This window comes from Chlorocebus sabaeus, chromosome 6, assembly GCF_047675955.1.
Source record: "Chlorocebus sabaeus isolate Y175 chromosome 6, mChlSab1.0.hap1, whole genome shotgun sequence".
NCBI classification, from domain to species: domain Eukaryota; kingdom Metazoa; phylum Chordata; class Mammalia; order Primates; family Cercopithecidae; genus Chlorocebus; species Chlorocebus sabaeus.
The window spans coordinates 58,955,220-58,975,809 of NC_132909.1; the positions used below are offsets into that span (position 1 = coordinate 58,955,220).

Genomic DNA, 20,590 nt, shown 5'->3' on the forward strand with positions numbered 1-20,590 from the left:
GCCCTCTGGAGCTGCCTGGTACCCAAGCTCTTCCTGGTTCCTCGCCTTTCGGGGACCTCGCTCCCCAGACACGCCTCTCCTTGGCCACGCCCCTGGTCGCGCCATGAAGCGCCACTTCGGGCCTAGACCCGCTTCTTATTGGTCCCGCCTCCGCAGGCCCCTCCCCTCATAAGGTTCCTACTTTGCCCTTGCCCGGCCCACAGTTTCTCAGGCCCCCTGAGGCGCGGGGACCCGCCTGGGGCTGCCTCCAACACTGCCTGAAAGGAGAACCCCTCGCCCTGGAGGCTACAATGTCAGTGGAGTCGATCACGCGGTCCACATTTGCAGATGTAGTAGAGAGTCTGGGGCGTCGGAGTCCTTGCAGGCTGTGGCGGCGTGATGGGTTGTTTTCTCCTGGCTCGGGCCCGGACGGGGCAGTCTGGAGAGCGCCGTGAGCGAGAAAGGCCCCCAGCGCAGGCTTCGGCTATTGGTGTCAGCGTCGCGGCCAGTGGCCCAGCCGATGGGTCGGGACACACGCTCTCGCTCGCGGTCAGCGGGTCGCCGCGGCCGAAGGCAGCGGAGCCAGAGCGGGAGCCGAAGTCGGAGCAGGAGCCATGGCCGGCGAAACCGGCGGCGCCGGGAGGACGAGGGACGGCGCAGACGGAGGCGGCGGAGCCGGGAGCGTAGGTGGGGTCGCTGCGGGAGCAGCGCTGGGGATCCGGCTCCTACCTCAGGAGCGCCCGACCGAGGGTTGGAGATCCCAGGGAACTGGGAGATCCCCGACTTACTCGGGGAGGGCTTCCTGGAGAAGGGGACAACTGACCACGAGTCACAGTTAACCTGGCAGCGGAAGGAAGGCGAGAGGCGTTCCAGGCAGGGGACCGGGTGGTTGGAGGGACAGCCCGGAGCCGGGTGAGCGAAGCGGCGGGGAGGTAACTAGAGACCAGATCATATCGAGCCCTGTGTGCTCAGCACATTAGATCTTGCTTATTAGTCGGAGGGAAATGGGGAGCCTTGAGAGGAGTTTGGGCAGGGGAGTGACGTGGACTGACTTACTCTGCAAACTTTCTGGCTTTAAGGTGGAGAAGGGATGGAGCGGGGTAGGCAGGAGCGGCACCAGAGGAGGACGGCACGGTTGTCCAGACAGTAGATGATGGCAGCCTCGATGAGACAGGGGCTGTAGGCAACCACAGCGGGGAAAGTGCGTAGATTTCAGAGGGATTCTGGAAGTAGAGGTGACAACATTTGCTAATGGAGGTGGACTGTGGGAGGGAAGAAGACTCGGTGTCAGCTGGCAGGACTCACAGCTGACTCCTAGTACCTTAATCTCAGCTTCCCCACAGCCCATGGTCCTTTGCTTCTGGAGATGGGACACTTAGTCGGATTTGCCTTGAGCTGGCTCCAGTACAGAGAAACCAGAATGGTGACAGGGACTGATTCCCAGACCGGGGCTCCAGTGCTGGCTCAACCCCTTCGTGACTGTGACACTCAGGCCAGTCTTGCCTCACTCTGGGCCAAGTTCACTCATCTGCTGTGGTTGGTTGGTTGGTTGTTTTTGAGACGGAGTCTTCCTCTGTCGCCCAGGCTTGGGTGGAGTGGCACGATCTCGGCTCACTGTTACCTGTGCCTCCTGGGTTCAAGCGATTCTTCAGCCTCAGCCTCCCAGGCAGCTGAGATTACAGGTGCATGTTGCCAACCCAGCTAATTTTTGTATTTTTTAGTAGAGTTGGGGTTTCTCCATGTTGGCCAGGCAGGTCTTGAACTCCTGACCTCAAGTGATCCTGGCCCTCAAGAGATCTCCCAAAGTGCTGGGATTACAGGTGTGAGCCACCATGCCTGGCCATAAGTCTTGTTTTTATTTTTATTTTTTTAAATTCTTATTTATTTATTTTTTGAGACGGAGTCTCGCTCTGTCGCCCAGGCTGGAGTGCAGTGGCCGGATCTTGACTCACTGCAAGCTCCGCCTCCCAGGTTTCCGCCATTCTCCTGCCTCAGCCTCCTGAGTAGCTGGGACTACAGGCACCCGCCACCTCGCCCGGCTAGTTTTTTGTATTTTCTGGTGAAGACGGGGTTTCACCGTGTTAGCCAGGATGGTCTCGATCTCCTGAGCTCGTGATCCGCCCGTCTCAGCCTCCCAAAGTGCTGGGATTACAGGCTTGAGCCACCGCGCCCGGCCATTTTTTATATTTTTGAGATGGAGTCTCGCTCTGTCGCCCAGGCTGGAGTGCAGTGGCCGGATCTGGGCTCACTGCAAGCTCCGCCTCCCGGGTTCACGCCATTCTCCTGCCTCAGCTTCCCGAGTAGCTGGGACTACAGGCGCTCGCCACCTCGCCCGGCTAGTTTTTTTGTATTTTTTAGTAGAGACGGGGTTTCACCGTGTTAGCCAGGATGGTCTTGACCTCCTGACCTCGTGATCCACCCACCTTGGCCTCCCAAAGTGTTGGGATTACAGGTGTGAGCCACTACGCCTGGCCCCGTAAGTCTTGTTAATGTCATCTTTGTGTTTTTTTGTCTGCCATTTTCTGGTAGTGGAATTATTTGCAATAATTTGTCACGCTAGATATGTAGTTAGAATTAATGTTCAGGAAAATTCAGTCGAATTTGTGGCCAATATTTAAGGGCTCCGCAATGATTGGTTTCAACATAGTTTAGATTTTTTGGTATAAGCTTAATGGGTAGAACATTTAACAAAATATTTGGCAGTTCTGTGTGTACAAAGACGCCTAAACGTGACTGGGTGCAGTGGCTCACATCTGTAATCCCAGCACTTCGGGAGGCTAAGACAGAAGGCTTGCCTGAGCCCAGGAGTTCAAGACCAGCCTGGGCAACATAGCAAGACCCTCTCTGTTCAAAAAATGTAAAAAGTTAGCTGGGCGTGGTGCTGTGCGCCTGTAGGCCCAGCTACTCAGGAGGCTGAGGCGAGAGGATGGCTTGAGCCCAGGAGGTCAAGGCTGCAGTGAGCTCTGATCGTGCCACTGCACTCCAGCCTGGGTGACAGAGGGAGACCCTCTCTCTAATGAATAAAAATATAGACCTTGTCTCCAGTAGACTTTGTGTCTAATAGACCCTGTCTCTAATAAATAAAATTAAAGGCCCCTGAACCACCCCTGGGGTTGTGCATCTTCCATTCCCTGCGCTCTTTTTTGTTAACTCCTGTCCATCCTGTGGGACCAGTTCAAATGCCACTTCCATCTAGGAAGCCCTCCCTTGACAACCTAGATGAGTTTGGGTCGCCTGGTTCATACCCTTATAACTCCTGCACCACCAGCCCCAGCCACCTCCCTGCCCTCGCCGCCTCCCTCTCCCCCACACTCTGTCTCAGCCACACAACTTCCTTGTTGTTCTTAGAACGTGCCAAGTCAGTGCCTGCCTCTAGGCCCTTGCTCTTGTTCTGCCTGGAACACTCTCCCTCCAAATCCACCCATCGCTGCCTCCCCACTCCCTCCAGACCTTGGCTCAGTGTCAGCTCCTGAGAGAGCCCCTCTCTGCCCTGAGCCCTGCAGCCCCAGCCCCTGTGCTCGGCATCTACTCTCTGGCTTCTGCCTCTGCCTGCTGTTGCATAGTGTGTTTATATATTGCCCTCTTCCTTGTTGGGACCCACCAGAGGGTAAGCCCAGGAAGGCAGAAGCCATCAGTATTTGAGTCACTGCTACATCCCCAGAACCTAGAACAGTGTCTGCCCCCCTCCCCCTATGGGTACCCAGTAAGCATCTGTGGAGCAGATGACAGCGGCAGGCACTGAGCAGGCGTCCATGGGTCCTCTCTGCAGGTCAGATTCGGAGGAAGAGCGGTGGCAGCGCTCAGGGATGCGAAGCCGGAGCCCCCCGCGGTCCCGGTGGTGCTCGAGGAATGGGTCCTCTCAGTCAGACTCGGGAGAGGAGCAGTCACGGGGCCAGTGGGCTCACCGGCGACGGCGTGCACGCTCCTGGTCCCCTAGCTCCTCAGTGTCCAGCTCTGCGTCTCCACGGCGATCCCAGAGCCCCCGGGCGGCCGCGGCCGCCCTGAGCCAGCAGCAGAACCTGCAGGAGCGGCTGCGCCTGCGGGAGGAGCGGAAGCAGCAGGAGGAGCTGATGAAGGCCTTCGAGACACCCGAGGAGAAGCGTGCACGGCGGCTGGCCAAGAAGGAGGCCAAGGAGCGCAAGAAGCGGGAGAAGATGGGCTGGGGTGAGGAGTACATGGGCTACACCAACACCGACAACCCCTTCGGAGACAACAACCTGCTGGGCACCTTCATCTGGAACAAGGTGGGCCCCGCCGGGTGGCGGCCTCTGTCCCTGTAGCATTTCCGCTGTTTCTGGAGACCCCAACACTCGAGACACTCCCAGCCCGCACTCAATCGTGAAAGACTGCATAAGCCGGCTTCTGCCGCCATCAGTTTTTTTTTTTTTTTTTTGGACACAGGGTCTCGCTCTGTCACCCAGGCTGGAGTGCAGTGCGTGATTGTGGCTCACTGCAGCCTTGACCTCCTGGCCTCCAGCGATCCTCCTTCCTCAACCTTTTGACTTTCTGGGACCACAAGCACCACCACCATGCCCAGCTAATTTTGTATTTTTTTGTAGCGATGGAGTCTCACTGTGTTGGCCAGGCTGGTCTCGAACTCCTAAGCTCAAGTGATTTTCCCACCTCAGCCTCCCAGAGTTCTGGGATTACAGGTGTGAGCCACTGCGCCCAGCTCACCATCACTTTCTTGCCATTAGGTGTGTCTCTTGCGGTGTAAGCTTCAGCTATTCTTTGCCCCGAACACCAGCGCAACCTAAAACCTGTCTGGAGAGCCAGCTCTTGGCATCACGTACCCAGGACAGGGTTCCACAGTTCCAGGTGCTCTGTCGTCTTGAGCTGGTTGTTTCATTCTGCGCCTCCCATGTAACCACTAGCCACACTGGTGGCAAAAAACAACAGAACTTTTCATCTCTTCGTTCTGGAGGCCAGAAGTCCAAAATCAAGGCACGGGCAGGTGTGGGCAGGACCGCACTCCCTCCGGGGGCCGAGGGGAAGCCCCTCCTGCCTCTCCCAGCTCCCAGTCATGGCTGGTGATTCCTGAGCCGTCCCTGGCTCATAGCCGCAGAACCCGGCCTGTTCCTGTGTTGTGTGGTTGGCTGGCTTCCCATCTCTCTCCACACGGCCTTCTCCTCCGTGTGTCTGTGTCTGAATGTTCCTCTTCTCATGAGGACACCAGGCGTTGGATGAGGGCCTGCCACCTCCAGGATGACCTCATCTTACCTACGTCTGCGAGACCTCATCACTTTTTTTTTTCTTTTTGAGACAGAGTCTCACTCTGTTGTCCAGGCTGGAGTGCAATGGCGCGATCCTGGCTCACTGCAACCTCTACCTCCCAGGTTCAAGTGATTCCCGTGCCTCAGCCTCCCAAGTAGCTGGAATCACAGGCGTGTGCCACCACACTCGGCTCATTTTTGTATTTCTAGTAGAGATGGAGTTGAACCATGTTGGTCAGGCTGGTCTCGAGCTCCTGACCTCAAGTGATCCGCCTGCCTTGGCCTCCCAAAGTGCTGGGATTACAGGCGTGAGCCACCGTGCCCGGCAAGACCTCCTTTCACATAGGGTCACGGTTACAGCTGCAGGGGTTCAGATGGGGATGTGCCTGTGGGGGACACAGCTCATCTGAAGCAGCGCCCACATGTGGAGGGGGTGGAGCAGGCAACGGGTGGGCTGGGCCGACTGCACCTGCTCGCCGGTTGCGCAGTTGGGAGCTGTGGGGTCCCCAGGTGGCTTCTGCCCAGTGTCATCTGAGAACACAGCGGGCTCCTTCCGCCTTGGGGCCCTCACCCCGCTGCACCCCTGCCTGGCCACGCTCTGCCCCTTTCCGGGCTGTTCTCTTTTGTCAGGCCTCAACTGACATGTCCCCTCTTGAGAGAGCCCTTCCTGGCCCCTTGCTCCCCAGGCCCCCCAGGGTTCTTTATTGAGGCACCCACTGCTGCCTGGCACTTCATCGCCACTGTGTGCTGTGCGCCTGCGGTGTGCTGGGCACCGCCGTGAGCCCTGGGAGGGCAGCCGTGGAGGAGGAAGATGTGGTCATGATTAACACTTGTGGAAGTGGCCCCAGGCTGGGCTGGATAGACCACAGAGTGGCCTGGGCATCTAGGGGGTGGTCCCCAGCCAGGCAGCCTGTGTCCCTGGAGGCAGGTTCTTCTGGGTGGCAGGGGGTCCTGGAACACCCTCATGGCGATGGAGCGCCTGGAACCTGGGGAGGGTGGTTGGGAAGTGGGGGCTCCGCACCAGGCTCCTAGACAGCTGCTGGAAGAAGCCAGCTTTGAGGGGCTCCAGGCTGGGACGGTGCCCATCCATGGCTGCCCCGTGCCCTGCTGTGTGGACCGGGCCCCATGACCCCACAGGTTTGCTTTCAGAGCCGCTGCTGCCTCCACTCACTGTTCCTGCCCCCCTCCACGCACAGTGGGGGACCCTGACTTGCTGAGGTCATGGCCTTCACATCCGAAGCAGCCAGACTCCCGGGTAAAGCGAGTCAGCAGGCCCGGAGCAAGGCTCTTCTGTTGGGGGCTGGGGAGGCCCTGATCGAGGCCCTCCTGTTGGGAGTTGGGGTGGCCCCAAGCAAGTCTCCCCTGTTAGGATTGGGGTGGCCCTGAGTGAGGCCCCTGTTGGAAGTTGGGGTGGCCCCTTCTTCCCCTTTGCATACACCTCACTCCCAGTGGGGCTCCGTGTCTGTGCTGAATTGGATCCACTTGGTTTCAGGAGCATTGAGGAGGGGGTTGGAAGACGTGCAGTGTGGGCAGGTTGCCTCTCTCTGCAAAACGAGGGCCATGGTCAATCTCTTGGACAAAGGAGCCGAGGAGGGGGGCGAGGGGGCAGGTCTGTGCTCAGACGGGTGTGCTTGGCGCTTCCAGGCCCTAGAGAAGAAGGGGATCAGCCACCTGGAGGAGAAGGAGCTGAAGGAGCGGAACAAGAGGATCCAGGAGGACAACCGACTGGAGCTGCAGAAGGTAGGCGCCCACCAGCCTGCTGGGCAGGGCCCTCCCTCTCCAGGGCCTGGAGGCCCACCCCCTGTGGCGGAACTCGAGGGGGCTTAGGTGGGAAGTCCTAGGGGCTGGCTTCAGGTAAGGCTGGATCCAGGGTCTTAGACCATGGACCCAGGAAGCTGTTTCCCTCCACCTTGGCTCTGCTGGCCTCGGGCCTTCACTCTGAGATGCTCCCTTCAGGGTCGCCGAGAGGACCCCAGTGCTCTGAGCTGCTGAGTCTCAGGCAGGAGGGCCCTCCCTTCCCAAGGTCTGTCCACCAGCACAGGCATCTCCGGACCAATCCCTGTGCCCAGGGCAGCCAGGTGGGGGCTGGGCCCCCATCGCAGCCCAGCAGACCTCACGGCCCCGGCTGCCCTCAGCCTCCTGTGCCTGCAGGTGAAGCAGCTGCGACTGGAGCGGGAGCGCGAGAAGGCCATGCGCGAGCAGGAGCTGGAGATGCTGCAGCGTGAGAAGGAGGCGGAGCACTTCAAGACGTGGGAGGAGCAGGAGGACAACTTCCACCTGCAGCAGGCCAAACTTCGGTGCGCCGGGGCCTCCCCTCCCCTGACCCAGACTCGAGCCAGGGCCGGGCACTGGCTGGCACCCTGCACCCTGTCTGGAGGCCACTGCTCTCCCACCCCTCAGGGTCCCACGCGGCACTTCCTGGAACCTTCCCTTCCTGACCCCTTCCCGGGCAGCGAGGTTCCTGCCTCCTGCCCTCCCACGCTGGACTGGGTGCAGAGGAGACGGGCCCAGGTGTACGGCACCCCACGCCACCGTGTGTGCTGGACGCCGGGCCTGCACCGACCACGGTTGTCCCTCCCACACTCTGCCCACGAGGGCGCCCCTGTCCACCCGGTTTACAGACAAGGAAGCTGAGGCTCCGGGGTATTCCTGCTTGCCTTGGGCCCCGTGGTGGGTGACATCAGGCTCCTCCCAGCTCAGGCCTGCCTGGTGACGGGTTCTCTTCGGTTGGGCCAGGGACCGCCTGCCACACGTACCCCTGCAGGCCCAGAGCAGAAGCCCTGGCTCTCCGCCCCGAGTTGTCTGCATCGGGGAGGAGGTGGTTGTGAGGCAGGGACTACTGTGGCCCCTCAGCCTGCCTCTGCTTCAGCTCCTCCACTCTTCCCCATCACCGTCCACATAGAAGCCACCCTCCCAGGCACATCCCAGAGGCCCTCCAGGAAGCCCTCCCACCTGGCCCACCCTCCGGGCCCACGCTGTGTGCACTTTGCCCTGCTGGCCTGTGCCCTCTGGCTGACCCGGCTCACTCTACATTATGCCGCCACCTCTTCCTGCAGGAAGCCTTCCCTGACCACCCCCAGCATGTTAGGCCCCCTCCCCAGCTCCCACTGGTGCAGTCACCCCAAGGGCAGTGTGTTCAGCGTGGAGGGTACATCCCAGGCTCTGACCCCACCTTCCCCGCTTCCCACAGCTCCAAGATCCGCATCCGGGACGGGCGGGCCAAGCCCATCGACCTGCTGGCCAAGTACATCAGCGCTGAAGATGACGACCTGGCTGTGGAGATGCACGAGCCCTACACGTTCCTCAACGGCCTCACTGTGGCCGACATGGAGGACCTGCTGGAGGACATCCAGGTACCCGGCCCCACCCGATGCTCCTCCAACTGCACCCTCGCCCCCATCCCACCCCAGCCGCGCGCGTGCCCTGACCCCCGCCCCCTGCCCCCAGGTCTACATGGAGCTGGAGCAGGGCAAGAACGCCGACTTCTGGCGGGACATGACCACCATCACCGAGGACGAGATCTCCAAGCTCCGCAAGCTGGAGGCCTCGGGCAAGGGGCCAGGTAACTGTGGGCATGCACCTGGGCTCTGGGGGAGCTGCGGGGGCTGCAGGGTTTACCCAGAAGCCTCAGACTTGCTGTGGGGCCTGGTGCTCTCTTCAGGCCTCAGTTTCCCCAGCTGGGGCCTCCCCTTCTGGGCCAAGCCACCAGGGGGCGGCAGCAGCAGACAGTAGGCCCTGGGAGGGGTGCGGGGGGCGGGCCTTTGTCTAGGGTGCAGGGCCAGCAGCGTCCAGAGCCGGCATCCGGTAAACTCGGACTCGGTGGTGCCTGGCCTCCTGGAGCCGCAGGGCTTTCTGCTCGGGTGTCAGTGCTCACGGTGTTCCTGCCTGTGTGAGAGCAGGTCTCACTCCACCCGGCCTGAAGGCTGCGCAGCCCGGGTTCAGGGCGCTCCCCCTCCCACGGGTCAGTTCATGCTCTTACAACCTGATGGGCTTTTAAAATCACGTTTCCCTGCCCTCCGTGCAGTTGCACACATATGGTCACCTGGGACGCTCTAAAGCGTCTACCCCGAGCACTGCGGACATTCTGGCTGGGCCGTTCCCTAGGGTGGGGCCGTCCTGGGCACTGCGGGGTGCTGAGCAACGTCTCTGGCCTCCACCCACCCCGGGTCAGGAGCACCCCTAGTCCTGACAACCGCAGATGTCCCAGACATTGCCCAGAGTCCCCTGGGGGCAGAACTGCCCTAGATGAGACCCCTGGTATAAAAGCCAACCACAGCAGCCCTGGCCCCTCTCCCCCAGAATCCACGCCCCAGCAGCTGCTGTAACAATGCCTGGCTCTCATGGGCCACGCATCCCTGTCAACAGACCAGGTCCTTCTGCTGCCCTCTCTCTCAGGCCTTGGCTGCCACCAGCCCATGGTGGCCTTGGATCCCTGGAGGCTGGGTCAGTGTCATTTACAGCCCTTAGCATGGTCTGTGGCAGGTCCTTCTAGGAAAGAGCCTGTGACTTTCCTCTTTTCCAGGGGAGCTCGTCTTCCCCGGAGGTGGAGGTCACTCAGCCATCCGGTCCCTCCAGTGGTTGCCTCCGTGGGACGCATCCTCCCGTAACCTCAGAGAGGCAGGGCGATTCTCTAGCATCAGAGATGTGTCCGTAAGGGTCTTTGTGTGCTCCTGCTGGTGGCAGTGGGGCTGGAGAAAGACTTCTGGGGGCAGCACATTTTCCTTCAGAAGCCCCAGACCCTACCCGCTGGCTGCAGGAAGCCTGGGAGGCGTTTCCACTATTGCCTAGGCCCCGCCCTCTCCCATAAGCCTGGGAGGCGTTTCCACCATTGCCTAGGCCCCGCCCTCTCCCATAAGCCTGGGAGGCGTTTCCACCATTGCCTAGGCCCCGCCCTCTCCCATAAGCCTGGGAGGCGTTTCCACCATTGCCTAGGCCCCGCCCTCTCCCATAAGCCTGGGAGGCGTTTCCACCATTGCCTAGGCCCCGCCCTCTCCCATAAGCCTGGGAGGCGTTTCCACCATTGCCTAGGCCCCGCCCTCTCCCATAAGCCTGGGAGGCGTTTCCACCATTGCCTAGGCCCCGCCCTCTCCCATAAGCCTGGGAGGCGTTTCCACCATTGCCTAGGCCCCGCCCCCTCCCATAAGCCTGGGAGGCGTTTCCACCATTGCCTAGGCCCCGCCCCCTCCCATAAGCCTGGGAGGCGTTTCCACCATTGCTTAGGCATTTCCAGCATGCCCCATTGTACTAGGCCCCAGCCCCTTCCGTCCCTTCCATGGCCTTCTGCCTCCACCACGTCTGCCTCAGCCCACCTTCCCCCTCACACATTACAGCTGGGGATCCCAGGTGGCTTTGGTGTCCTCTGAGGGAGTTTTTCTGATTCTTCTTTCAGCATGATTTCCAGGAGTAGGGAAACAAGGGGTCTTGATTTTACTGTCCCCTCAGAGACCCACAGAGCCCCTGTCTTGGTCTTCTTAAATTAATTGGGCTTTTTCTTTTACTTTTCATTTTTCAGAGACAAGGTCTCGCTCTGTCGTCCAGGCTAGAGTTGAGTGACACGATCAAGGCTCACTGTAACCTCGACTTTCTGGGCTTAGGTGATCCTCCCGCCTCAGCCTCCGTAGTAGCTGGGAGTATAGGCACTCACCACCACACCCAGCTAATTCATTTTATTTTACTTATTTTTTGAGAAGGAGTCTCACTCTGTCACCAGCCTGGAGTGCAATGGTGCGATCTCGGCTCACTGCAATCTCCGCCACCCAGATTCAAGTGATTCTTCTGCCTCAGTTGCCCAAGTAGCTGGGACTACAGACGCGTGCCAACACGCCCAACTAATTTTTTTTTTTTTTTTTTGAGATGGAGTCTCGCTCTGTCCCCCAGGCTGGAGTGCGGTGGCTGGATCTCACTGCAAGCTCCGCCTCCCGGGTTCACGCCATTCTCCTGCCTCAGACTCCCGAGTAGCTGGGACTACAGGCGCCCACCACCTTGCCCGGCTAGTTTTTTGTATTTTTTAGTGGAGACGGGGTTTCACCATATTAGCCAGGATGGTCTCAATCTCCTGACCTTGTGATCCGCCTGTCCCAGCCTCCCAAAGTGCTGGGATTACAGGCTTGAGCCACCGCGCCCGGCCCCAACTAATTTTTGTATTTTTAGTAGAGACGGGGTTTCACCATGTTGACCAAGATGGTCTCAATCTCTTGACCTCACGATCCACCCGCCTCAGCCTCCCAAAGTACTGGGATTATAGGTGTGAGCCACCGTGCCCAGCCACTTTTTAAATTTTTTTGTAGAGATGGGGTCTCACTGTGTTTCCCAGGCTGGTCTTGAACTCCTGGCCTCAAGCAATCCTCCTGCCTCATCTCCAAAAGGGCTAGGATTAAAGGCGTGAACCACTGCATACTTTTTCTTTTCTTACAAAATCATTTAAGTTTTTATTTCTGTAGGTTATTGGGGAACAGGTGGTGTTTGGTTACATGAATAAGGTGTTTTTGTTGTTGTTTTTGGTTTTTTTCTTTTTCTTTTTCTTTTTGAGACGGAGTTTTGCTCTGTCGCCAGGCTGGAGTGCAGTGGCACGATCTCAGCTCACTGCAACCTCCGCCTCCCGGGTTCAAGTGATTCCCCTGCCTCAGCCTGCCAGGTAGCTGGGATTACAGGCACACCACCACACCCGGGTAATTTTTTGTATTTTAGTAGAGACAGGGTTTCACGATGTTAGCCAAGATGGTCTTGATCTCCTGACCTCGTAATCCACCCACCTCAGCCTCCCAAAGTGCTGGGATTACAGGCGTGAGCCACTGCGCCTGGCCGGTTACATGAATGAGTTCTTTAATGGTGATTTGTGAGATTTTGGTGCCCCTAGCTTTTTCTAGGAAGTTCTAACCCTACAGTAGGTTGTGCAGTAGAAAATGGGGGTCATCCCAGCTCAGCCTCATTAGCCTCCCACCCTGTATAGGGCCTGGCCTCTCTCCACGAAACCCCGGGGCCCTTGGCCTGCACCCCCAGCCTCTAGCAGCTGCTGGGGCCCCCCTAAACCTAAGCTGCTGTGGGCCCCCTTGTGGGCATTCGGGAGGTGTCCGGACATGCAGCAGCACGTCCAGACCGACTTTCTATAAATGCTGACTTGGTGGTGCCTGGCTTCCCGGGAGCCTCGCGGCTGGGCTCTTCGGCTTGGGTTTCAGTGTTCGTGGCAGCCCCGCCTGTCCGAGCACAGCCACGTTCTGCTTGGCTGTGGCTGCCACAGATTTCAGTGCCACTTAGCGCCCAGCAAAGGGGCTGCAGCTCTGGGTGCCGATTCCATGGTCCCAGGTGATTGGCTGGAGGGGACTCGGGTTCATCTAGACTCTATCCAGTCCCCTGTGGTCTGGGTGTGGGCCTCTTAACCCTCTGTCCGCCAGTGGGGACTGGAGAAGGCAGGTTTCGAGCAGGGTGCCTGCGCTGGTCACCTCCACCTGGTGTGTCCCCAACAGCCATACACCAAGCTGCCTGTGGGCCCAGCACGGTGCAGGGAGCAGCAGCACCGAGCCTCAGTGCCCACCTCGGGAAGCTGCCATCACCGGATGGTCAGGGAGGGCTTCCTGGCGGAAGGGATGTTCTCACTGAGCATGGAGGATGCGAGGAATTCAGGAGGCGAACGGGACAGAGAAGGATGGGTGGCTGGCAGGAAGCACAGCGCGTGCAAAGGCCCAGAGGTGGCAGGGGTCTGGCATGGGCAGCAAGGGGGGCAGGGTTGTGAGGTGAGGCCAGACCCAGCAGGGTGGGTGGCAGTGTCCTCAAAGCAGCCCTGAGGCTGCCGGCATGCCACGTGGTGTGGGCAGAGCACGTGGAGTCAGGCTGGGCTCCAGCCTCCCAGCACCCACTCCCACCGTCAGCGGCCTCCCCGTCTATAGAGGAGGGACTTGAGCCTTGGGCCCCCGGGCCAGTGATAGATGCCAGACTCCATGTAGGATGGGGGGCGGCCCCAGGACTTCCCCAGGGGCCAGCAGGGCGGCCTTCTTTGCCAGGGCAGAGCTCCCTGGATCATTGGGCTTCACAGAGGGAAACCAAGGCCCAGAGAGGGCAAGCTACTTGCCCACAGTCACACAGCCCAGGCTGGCAGAGCAGATCTGAATTCCAGAGAACTTGGCTACCGAGCACACCCCTCACTCCCTCATGGGCTGCCCAAGGCCAGGGCAGAGTTGGGCCAGGTTGGTGGGCCGGGCCCACGACCAGACCCACATGTCAGACTCACTTAGGGAGGTCATTCTCAGGGCTGAGAATGCCAGTCGTGGCCTCCCCAACACTAGGGGCCTGGGCCTCCAGGCAAGGCAGCATCTGCATTTTAACATGGCTCCCAGCCTCCGCCCACCCGTCCCCTCCGCTGTGGCCAGAGTGGGGCAACCTGAGATCAGGGAGGAGGCGGGACCCCTGTGAGGGGAGGGAACTGGACTGGATGGGACCCCTGTGGGGGAAGAGGGGGGAGGGGGACCCCCCATGGCAGGGGAGGAGGCCCTGATGGGGTGGAGGAGCATCTAGGAAATGTGGAACCACCCCCCCATGACCCCACCCTGTTGCAGGTGAGCGCCGCGAGGGGGTCAACGCCTCCGTCAGCTCCGACGTGCAGTCGGTGTTCAAGGGGAAGACATACAACCAGCTGCAGGTCATCTTCCAGGGCATTGAGGGCAAGATCCGCGCTGGGGGCCCCAACCTGGACATGGGCTACTGGGAGAGCCTCCTGCAGCAGCTGCGTGCCCACATGGCGCGGGCCCGGTGAGCACTGGGTGCGGGCACCAGGGGTGGTGCCGTCCAGGTGGGGTGGGTTTCGCCCCCTCCTGGGTCCTGGGTGGGGTGGGTCTCGCGTCCTCCTGGGACCTTGTGGGGTGGAGGGGGCAGGAAAGTGCCAACTGGCTGGGGCCCACCTATGAGTGATGAAGGGGGGCTGGGGGTCACGCAGGCCCGTCCCCTAGCGGGAAGGCCCCAGGATGCTCCGGTGCCCTCACCCGGAGTCCTGAGCCCCGTTGGTCTCACAGGGCTCCCCAGGAGCTTCTGCCGTTTAACGAGTACTTGGCTCCAGCAGCCACGGCATCACGGGAAGCCCTGAGGCCGCCTGCCTGTCCATGCTGCCTTCCCCCCGGCCCGCGCCCTCGCGGCGCTGTTGCCTCCCGGCCTCTGGCTGTGTACAGATTCCTGGAGTGCTTTTGGCACCGCTGTGTAAATACATGTTTCCCTTGCTAATCTGTAAATGTCTCTAAATGTATCATGCTTGTTGGCTGGTGTCCTGCTGGGCCCCTTCTCCTGGCCAGCCCCAGCCACAAGACACTGAGACTCCAATGTGAGACCCAGACCCACCCCTCCCTGCCAGAGGATGGTTCTCCGGGTAGCTGGGTCCCCTCGTCCTCGCTCCCATAAGCCTTGACCCTGAACTGGCCAAGCGTCCCAGCCAGAGCCGTGGCTGCTCGCCACCTTCTCAGGGTCTTTGCAGCAAAAAGGGGGGTGAGAATCTCTGTGGGGTTGGGGCGTGGAGCCCCTTTGCCTCCACGTGGGTGACCCCGGCCCTGCGTCCCAGGCTGCGCGAGCGCCACCAGGACGTGCTGCGGCAGAAGCTGTACAAACTGAAGCAGGAGCAGGGTGTGGAGAGCGAGCCGCTGTTCCCCATCCTTAAGCAGGAGCCTCAGTCCCCCAGCCGCAGGTAGGCCCGGCCCGGCCGGCACCCCTGGACGCCGATGCAGACGCGGAACAGGATGGAGGGGCCGTGGGCGGCCTCCGCCCCTCCAACGCTCTCTCCTCCCCAGCCTGGAGCCTGAGGACGCGGCGCCCACCCCGCCCGGGCCCTCCTCGGAGGGCGGCCCGGCGGAGGCCGAGGTGGACGGCGCGGCCACGACAGAGGGCGACGGCGACGGTGAGGGCGAGGGCGAGGGCGAGGCGGTGCTCATGGAGGAGGACCTGATTCAGCAGAGCCTGGATGACTACGACGCTGGCAGGTACAGCCCGCGGCTGCTCACGGCGCACGAGCTGCCACTGGACGCGCACGTGCTGGAGCCAGACGAGGACCTGCAGCGCCTGCAGCTCTCGCGCCAGCAGCTCCAGGTCACGGGTAAGGGCGGGGCTGGAGGCAAGGGGGCGGGGCCAGTGGGTCCAGCTAGGGGCGGGGCTGGAGATGCAGGGGGCGGGGCTGGACTTGCAGGGGGCGGGGCTCCTCCAGCCTCATTTCCTGGGGGAAGCCCCTGGCGTCAATGGGGAGCTGCTCCATTCTTGCTGCTCCATTCTTGTCCCCCGGGTCTCTGAGCATCCGTTCAGTCACCTGCACGTGCCCTGGGGCGTTCACTGATTCATCCTGGGCTTGCTGGCCCGCTGGCCTTGGGGCCACAGGTGGTGGTAGCTTTCACAGGCTGCTGTCCGAGCACTGCCTGGGCGGCCTCCGTCCTAAGACAGAGGAGAAAATACCAGCTTCAGAAAATTCCTGGGCCAGGACCCCCTCGGGGGTCGTGCGTGGGGCTGGACCCCGCAGCCAGGCCCTAACCACCAGGCTCTCCTGCTGCTTGGCGGGGAAGCGTGCTGCGCTTGGTCCCCACCCAGGAGGACAATAGATAGAACAACCAAGGTCCGGGGCCCAGGGTAGATAGTGCGGGTCTTAGGGTCCCCCAGGCCCTGTCCCCCACCATATGCCTTAGCCCGCCCCAGCCTGTTTCCCTTTTGTGGGAGACACCAGCGGCCTCCCCTGTCAGAGAGGCTGGGAGGGAGGCCAGGACGCAGGGGAAGGCCGAGGCCCGGGTGAACGCCGTCTTGCCCGCAGGAGACGCCAGCGAGAGCGCCGAGGACATCTTCTTCCGGCGGGCCAAGGAGGGCATGGGCCAGGACGAGGCGCAGTTCAGCGTGGAGATGCCGCTCACCGGCAAGGCCTACCTGTGGGCCGACAAGTACCGGCCACGCAAGCCGCGCTTCTTCAACCGCGTGCACACGGGCTTCGAGTGGAACAAGTACAACCAGACACACTACGACTTCGACAACCCGCCGCCCAAGATCGTGCAGGGTTACAAGTTCAACATCTTCTACCCCGACCTCATCGACAAGCGCTCCACGCCCGAGTACTTCCTGGAGGCCTGCCCCGACAACAAGGATTTCGCCATCCTGCGCTTCCACGCGGGGCCGCCCTACGAGGACATCGCCTTCAAGATCGTCAACCGCGAGTGGGAATACTCGCACCGCCACGGCTTCCGCTGCCAGTTTGCCAACGGCATCTTCCAGCTGTGGTTCCACTTCAAGCGCTACCGCTACCGGCGGTGATGCCCCGGGGAAGGGCAGGCAGGTGTCCTCGGGGGCCGCAATAAAGGGACTTTGGTGAAGCTGACAGTCACTCCAGGGCCACTGTCTGGGCTGAAGGGCCACGGGTTCACGTCTCAGGCTGCATCTTCCCCTTGCCGGGCCTCAGTTTCCCCCTATGTAAAAGGAGGGTCACCACAGAGCCTGCCTTGGTGAGCTGAGGACACGCTGGGACAGGCTGGCCCAGGGTCCCAATGCATCAGAGGGGGCGCTGGGGGCATCTTTAGAGCACAAGGGCGGCCAGCAGCCACCAGCTGACCTCACTGCCCAGGCGGACACGCTCCGCCGCCCCTCAGCCAGGCTGGGTGTGGGGTCCACAGGGCCTGCCCCAGGTGGCAGCCACACAGGTGCCCTGGAGATGGGCCAGCGGGGCCCGGGCTTGGCGGCGCCAGGCTTGTGAGAAGCAGGAAACTCAAGGCCAGCCCCGACACATCACGGGGCACCCATTGGGCGTGAGGCAGAGCCCGCGGCTGTGGGGCAGCTCCAGCCCTGCCCACAGGCCACCCTCACCCGCATTGGCAGCATTGAGGCCAGAACGCTGCTGGCACCTGATCCGCCACTGTGGAAGAGACCATCTGTGGACACCCAAACTCTGCAGGGCGTGGCCCCCAACTCACCCTGCTGGCTGTGGCTCCATTTCCCCGCAGCAGGGTGTGGAAGGCGCGTCGGGGTGCCCGTTCCTCTCATGGTCATGGGAACCAAAAGCCGCTGAGCCGTTCTCCCCCAGCCTCCGAGCACAGGGCCTGGAGGGCAGGGGCTCCCCAAGCCTGGGGGTTGGAGAATGGTGAGGGGCTTCCTCCGGGGATCCCCCCATCTGGCCTGCTCACAGGGCCTTGGGGCAGGAGACCAGTGACCCCGAGTTCCGCCCGTGTCAGGACTGTAGCTCCGTCTCATTCCCCTTTCTCAGGCCAGGAGGGCCGAGGGCCACACGGATGCCACAGCCCAGGTTGGAGTGGCCCAGCCGGCAGGCTTGTTCCTTCAGCATCTGACGGGAACATCTCCAACGGAAGCAAAATGGAATGCGCCTCCCAGACCCCCAAAGGGCCACCCAACCTCACCAGTCACCAGCCCCAGACCACCCACAGCCCCGCCCAGACGCCCTGCCTCATCTGGAAATAGGTTCGTTTGTTTCTCTAAAAAGACTTTTGTAGGTGGGGAAAAAAGATATTTTATTCTCATGGAACTGGCCTATTGACAAGATTGCATGTTTTTTTAATAAACGTTTTATTTTAGAATAATCTCAGGTTTGCCGGAATGCAGAGTGCAGCGTCCCCAGCGCCCCACACCCGCTGCGCTAGTTGCTGGCGGCGTTTGTGACACGGTGCATTCGTCACAAGGGAAGAGCCTGGGAAGCAACACGGCACCCAACTGGGGCCCGGTGGTCCCTCGGGAGCTGCGTTAGTGCCCGGGTCTGTCTTTGCCCCCCACCCCCTCTGCGTTGCTTCCCACAGTGGGGTGATGGTCCATTCCCCAGACGACGGGAGGGAGGGTACAAGGGCGGACACAGCTGCTGGCCTGGGCCCAGGCTGTCGTCGGGGCAGCGCTTGGCCATGCCTGGAGACATTCGTGGTGGTGGTCCCGCCTTGGGACTGCTCCTGGCATGGAGTGGGTGGAGGCCAGGGATGCTGCCCAGTGTGCCGCAGTGCCCAGGATGAGCCTCCCCAAATGTCCTCACCGCAGTAGGCAGAGGTGGGAGGCAGATCCTGCACTCCCCCCAGTCACTGGTCACCTCCCAGCCCCAGCCTCTAACAGGATCCCAGGAGTCTCTGGCACAGGCCTTGGCAACTGGCCAGGGAAGTGCATCTGATCAGAGTCCCCTCCACGCTGCAGACCCTGACCAGCCTGCTCCAGAATCCCAAATCGCATTGCAGCACACACGGCACCGCCATCCCCGGCCTAGCCTTTAGCAGACGTCACAAGTCGACGGCAGATGGCCAGAGCCATCTTAGAATCCTCTGGGCAGCCTCTTGCGTGGGTCCCTGGCCAGCTCCACCGCCGATCAGGACAGGCTGGTGGGAGCAGGGCTGAGTCCGGGCTGGGCTCGGGAGGCACTTTTTGTTCTTTTGAGACAGGCTAGAGTGCAGTGGCGTGATCGCAGCTCTCTACATCCTCAACACCACAAGGCACTTTTGAACCCAGAGTGGTGGTTGAGACAGGCTGGGTTCTGTAGTCACAGCCCAGGTTGTGTGTGCGTGGCTGGTGCAGTCCAGCCCATACTGGGCCTAACCCAGACCTCACACCAGCAATATGTGACAATATTTACTTCCATTTGGCTGCTCGGGAAACTGAGGCCCACAATAAGCCCACGTTTTCAAGCCCAGAAAGTGGCAGAGCCAGTATTAGAAGCTGGGTTTCTCTACCTTGGAGAATGCCAATCCCAGACCACCATCCCTGTCCCTGCCTCAGTTTCCCCACCCGCCCCTGCAGAGGTCCCCCCAGCCCCCACATCCTGCTCCCTCCTCCTCGCTTGCCCTTTGTACCCCAAGGGAGATGGCTGTCATATAAATGGCAAGGCATATGATTTGCCAGAGGCCTCCCAGGGCAGGGGGCACACAGGGCTCAGGCCAAGCTAAGGAGCCTGGGGGAGCAGGGCACCAGGGAGCTACGGAGGGCACGTGAGCCGGGGAGGGCCTCCGAGCCGGGTGTCAGGGAGACTCTGTAGGCAGACTGGAGGTGGGGGCCAGGGGTAGGCTCTGCACACCCCCACCCCATCTGCCCCATGACTCCCAACCCTGGCCCCAGGTTCACCCGGTGTCCTGGAAGCTGCCCTGCCCCCACCCCAACTTCCTGACTTTAGCCATGTCCAGAGCTAAGAATAGAAGCTCCCTGCCCGGTCCTTGCCGGAAAACCGCAGCCACGGGGGGCACATCCTGAGCCTGGCCTCTGTTCCCACCATCTGCCCTCCAGCCCCTCACAACTCCTCCCACCAGAGCCTCCTGTGCTCCCATTGAACCCGAGGTGCCTGTGAGGGGCGGGCCAAGACCAGGAGACCTCCAGCAACCAGCCCCAGACGACTGGGAAGCCCAGCGCTCATGTTCCAATCCCACACGTGGGTGCGGCATCGTTCCCTATTCAGGCCTCAGTTTCCCCATCTCTAAAATTTAGAGTATTTTTACGCCCTGCCTTGCAGAGATGTGGTGAGACTTAAGCTAAATGCAAGTGTCATTCTCTGAACCCTGCCCAGGCTGCTTCCCTGAAGAGACATTGTCCTTGTTATCTCAGGGCCAAGGACGGAGGAAGTGGGGACAGGACAGCCTTCCTCCACCTCTCACTGCCCCCTCATCTGGAGCCCCGGTCCCACATCCTCCTCCCCCCACATCTGCCCTCCTTGCAGTTAGTGTAGCAAGGGCCTCATGCTCTCTTTTGCCTCCAAGGCTTTATATATGCATTTCCTGTCACTGCCATGTATCCCAGACCTGGGGAGCTCCTATTCATCCCACAAAACCCCACTTCCCATGCTCTCTCCTCACAAGATGCCTTCCTAACTCACCTCTGGGCTTCCCTAGGCCCTGTCACTTCCTTTGGCCCAGCCCTGACTCCAGGGGGCTGGAACAGTCTGTGTCCAGTTCTTTCTCCAGCCTAGGGCATCCTGAAGGGCAGGCCTGGTTTCAGATCTCAATTGAAGCTCATAATTGTCCCACTGTATAGGCTGGAACAAAGAGAGGCATTGGGGAGAGTAAGACTTGGAGATTCAGGTCGGCTTCATGGAAGAGCGAGCGGCCTTGGAGCCAGGGTTTTGCCAGATCCATAGGAGTTGGACGGGCTCCTTGCCAGGGAAGACAGAAGTTGTGTTAAATGGCTGGTGACTCAATGGGATGGAGCTTCGGGAGGGAGACTGGGTGTGGCTGAAGGCCAGGAGGGGGAAGGATAGTGGGCGGGGTAGCCGGGGAAGGGGCTTCCGGGCTGGACTGACGAGAGGACCGGGCCAGGGTGGGAATCCCCCTCACTCAGCCTGTACTTGCAGCCCTCCCGGGCCCAGGGGACCGGGTGGGGTGGAGTCAGGGCCAGGCCAACTTGTCCAGTCCCTAACTCAAGGTCGTGTCTGGCTCTGGTGTGCAAACAAGGCCAAGGAGGCCAAAGGACCCCCCTCTGCAAAGAGACGGTCC

The 20,590-nt window shown here is 60.9% G+C and overlaps 1 protein-coding gene across 1 annotated transcript; it reads left to right on the top strand.

The window, feature by feature from the left end:
- Nucleotides 1-429: 429 nt before the first annotated feature.
- Nucleotides 430-17,722, top strand: CACTIN (cactin, spliceosome C complex subunit). The gene is made up of 10 exons (XM_007994789.3): nucleotides 430-666; nucleotides 3,749-4,223; nucleotides 6,837-6,932; nucleotides 7,344-7,489; nucleotides 8,383-8,545; nucleotides 8,640-8,754; nucleotides 13,742-13,934; nucleotides 14,731-14,853; nucleotides 14,957-15,258; nucleotides 15,958-17,722. The coding sequence occupies exons 1-10, from the start codon at nucleotides 500-502 to the stop codon at nucleotides 16,446-16,448; spliced, it is 2,271 nt and encodes a 756-aa protein (XP_007992980.3). The 5' UTR covers nucleotides 430-499; the 3' UTR covers nucleotides 16,449-17,722.
- Nucleotides 17,723-20,590: the final 2,868 nt, after the last annotated feature.

What these genes read in the sequence shown, in the direction of transcription:
- CACTIN (XM_007994789.3), top strand. Translation starts at nt 500, where the DNA reads ATGGGTCGGGACACACGCTCTCGCTCGCGGTCAGCGGGTCGCCGCGGC. An exon ending in CGGCGGAGCCGGGAGCGTAG is followed by an intron (nt 667 to 3,748) that starts GTGGGGTCGCTG and finishes TCCTCTCTGCAG; the next exon opens with GTCAGATTCGGAGGAAGAGC. An exon ending in CCAGCAGCTCCAGGTCACGG is followed by an intron (nt 15,259 to 15,957) that starts GTAAGGGCGGGG and finishes TCTTGCCCGCAG; the next exon opens with GAGACGCCAGCGAGAGCGCC.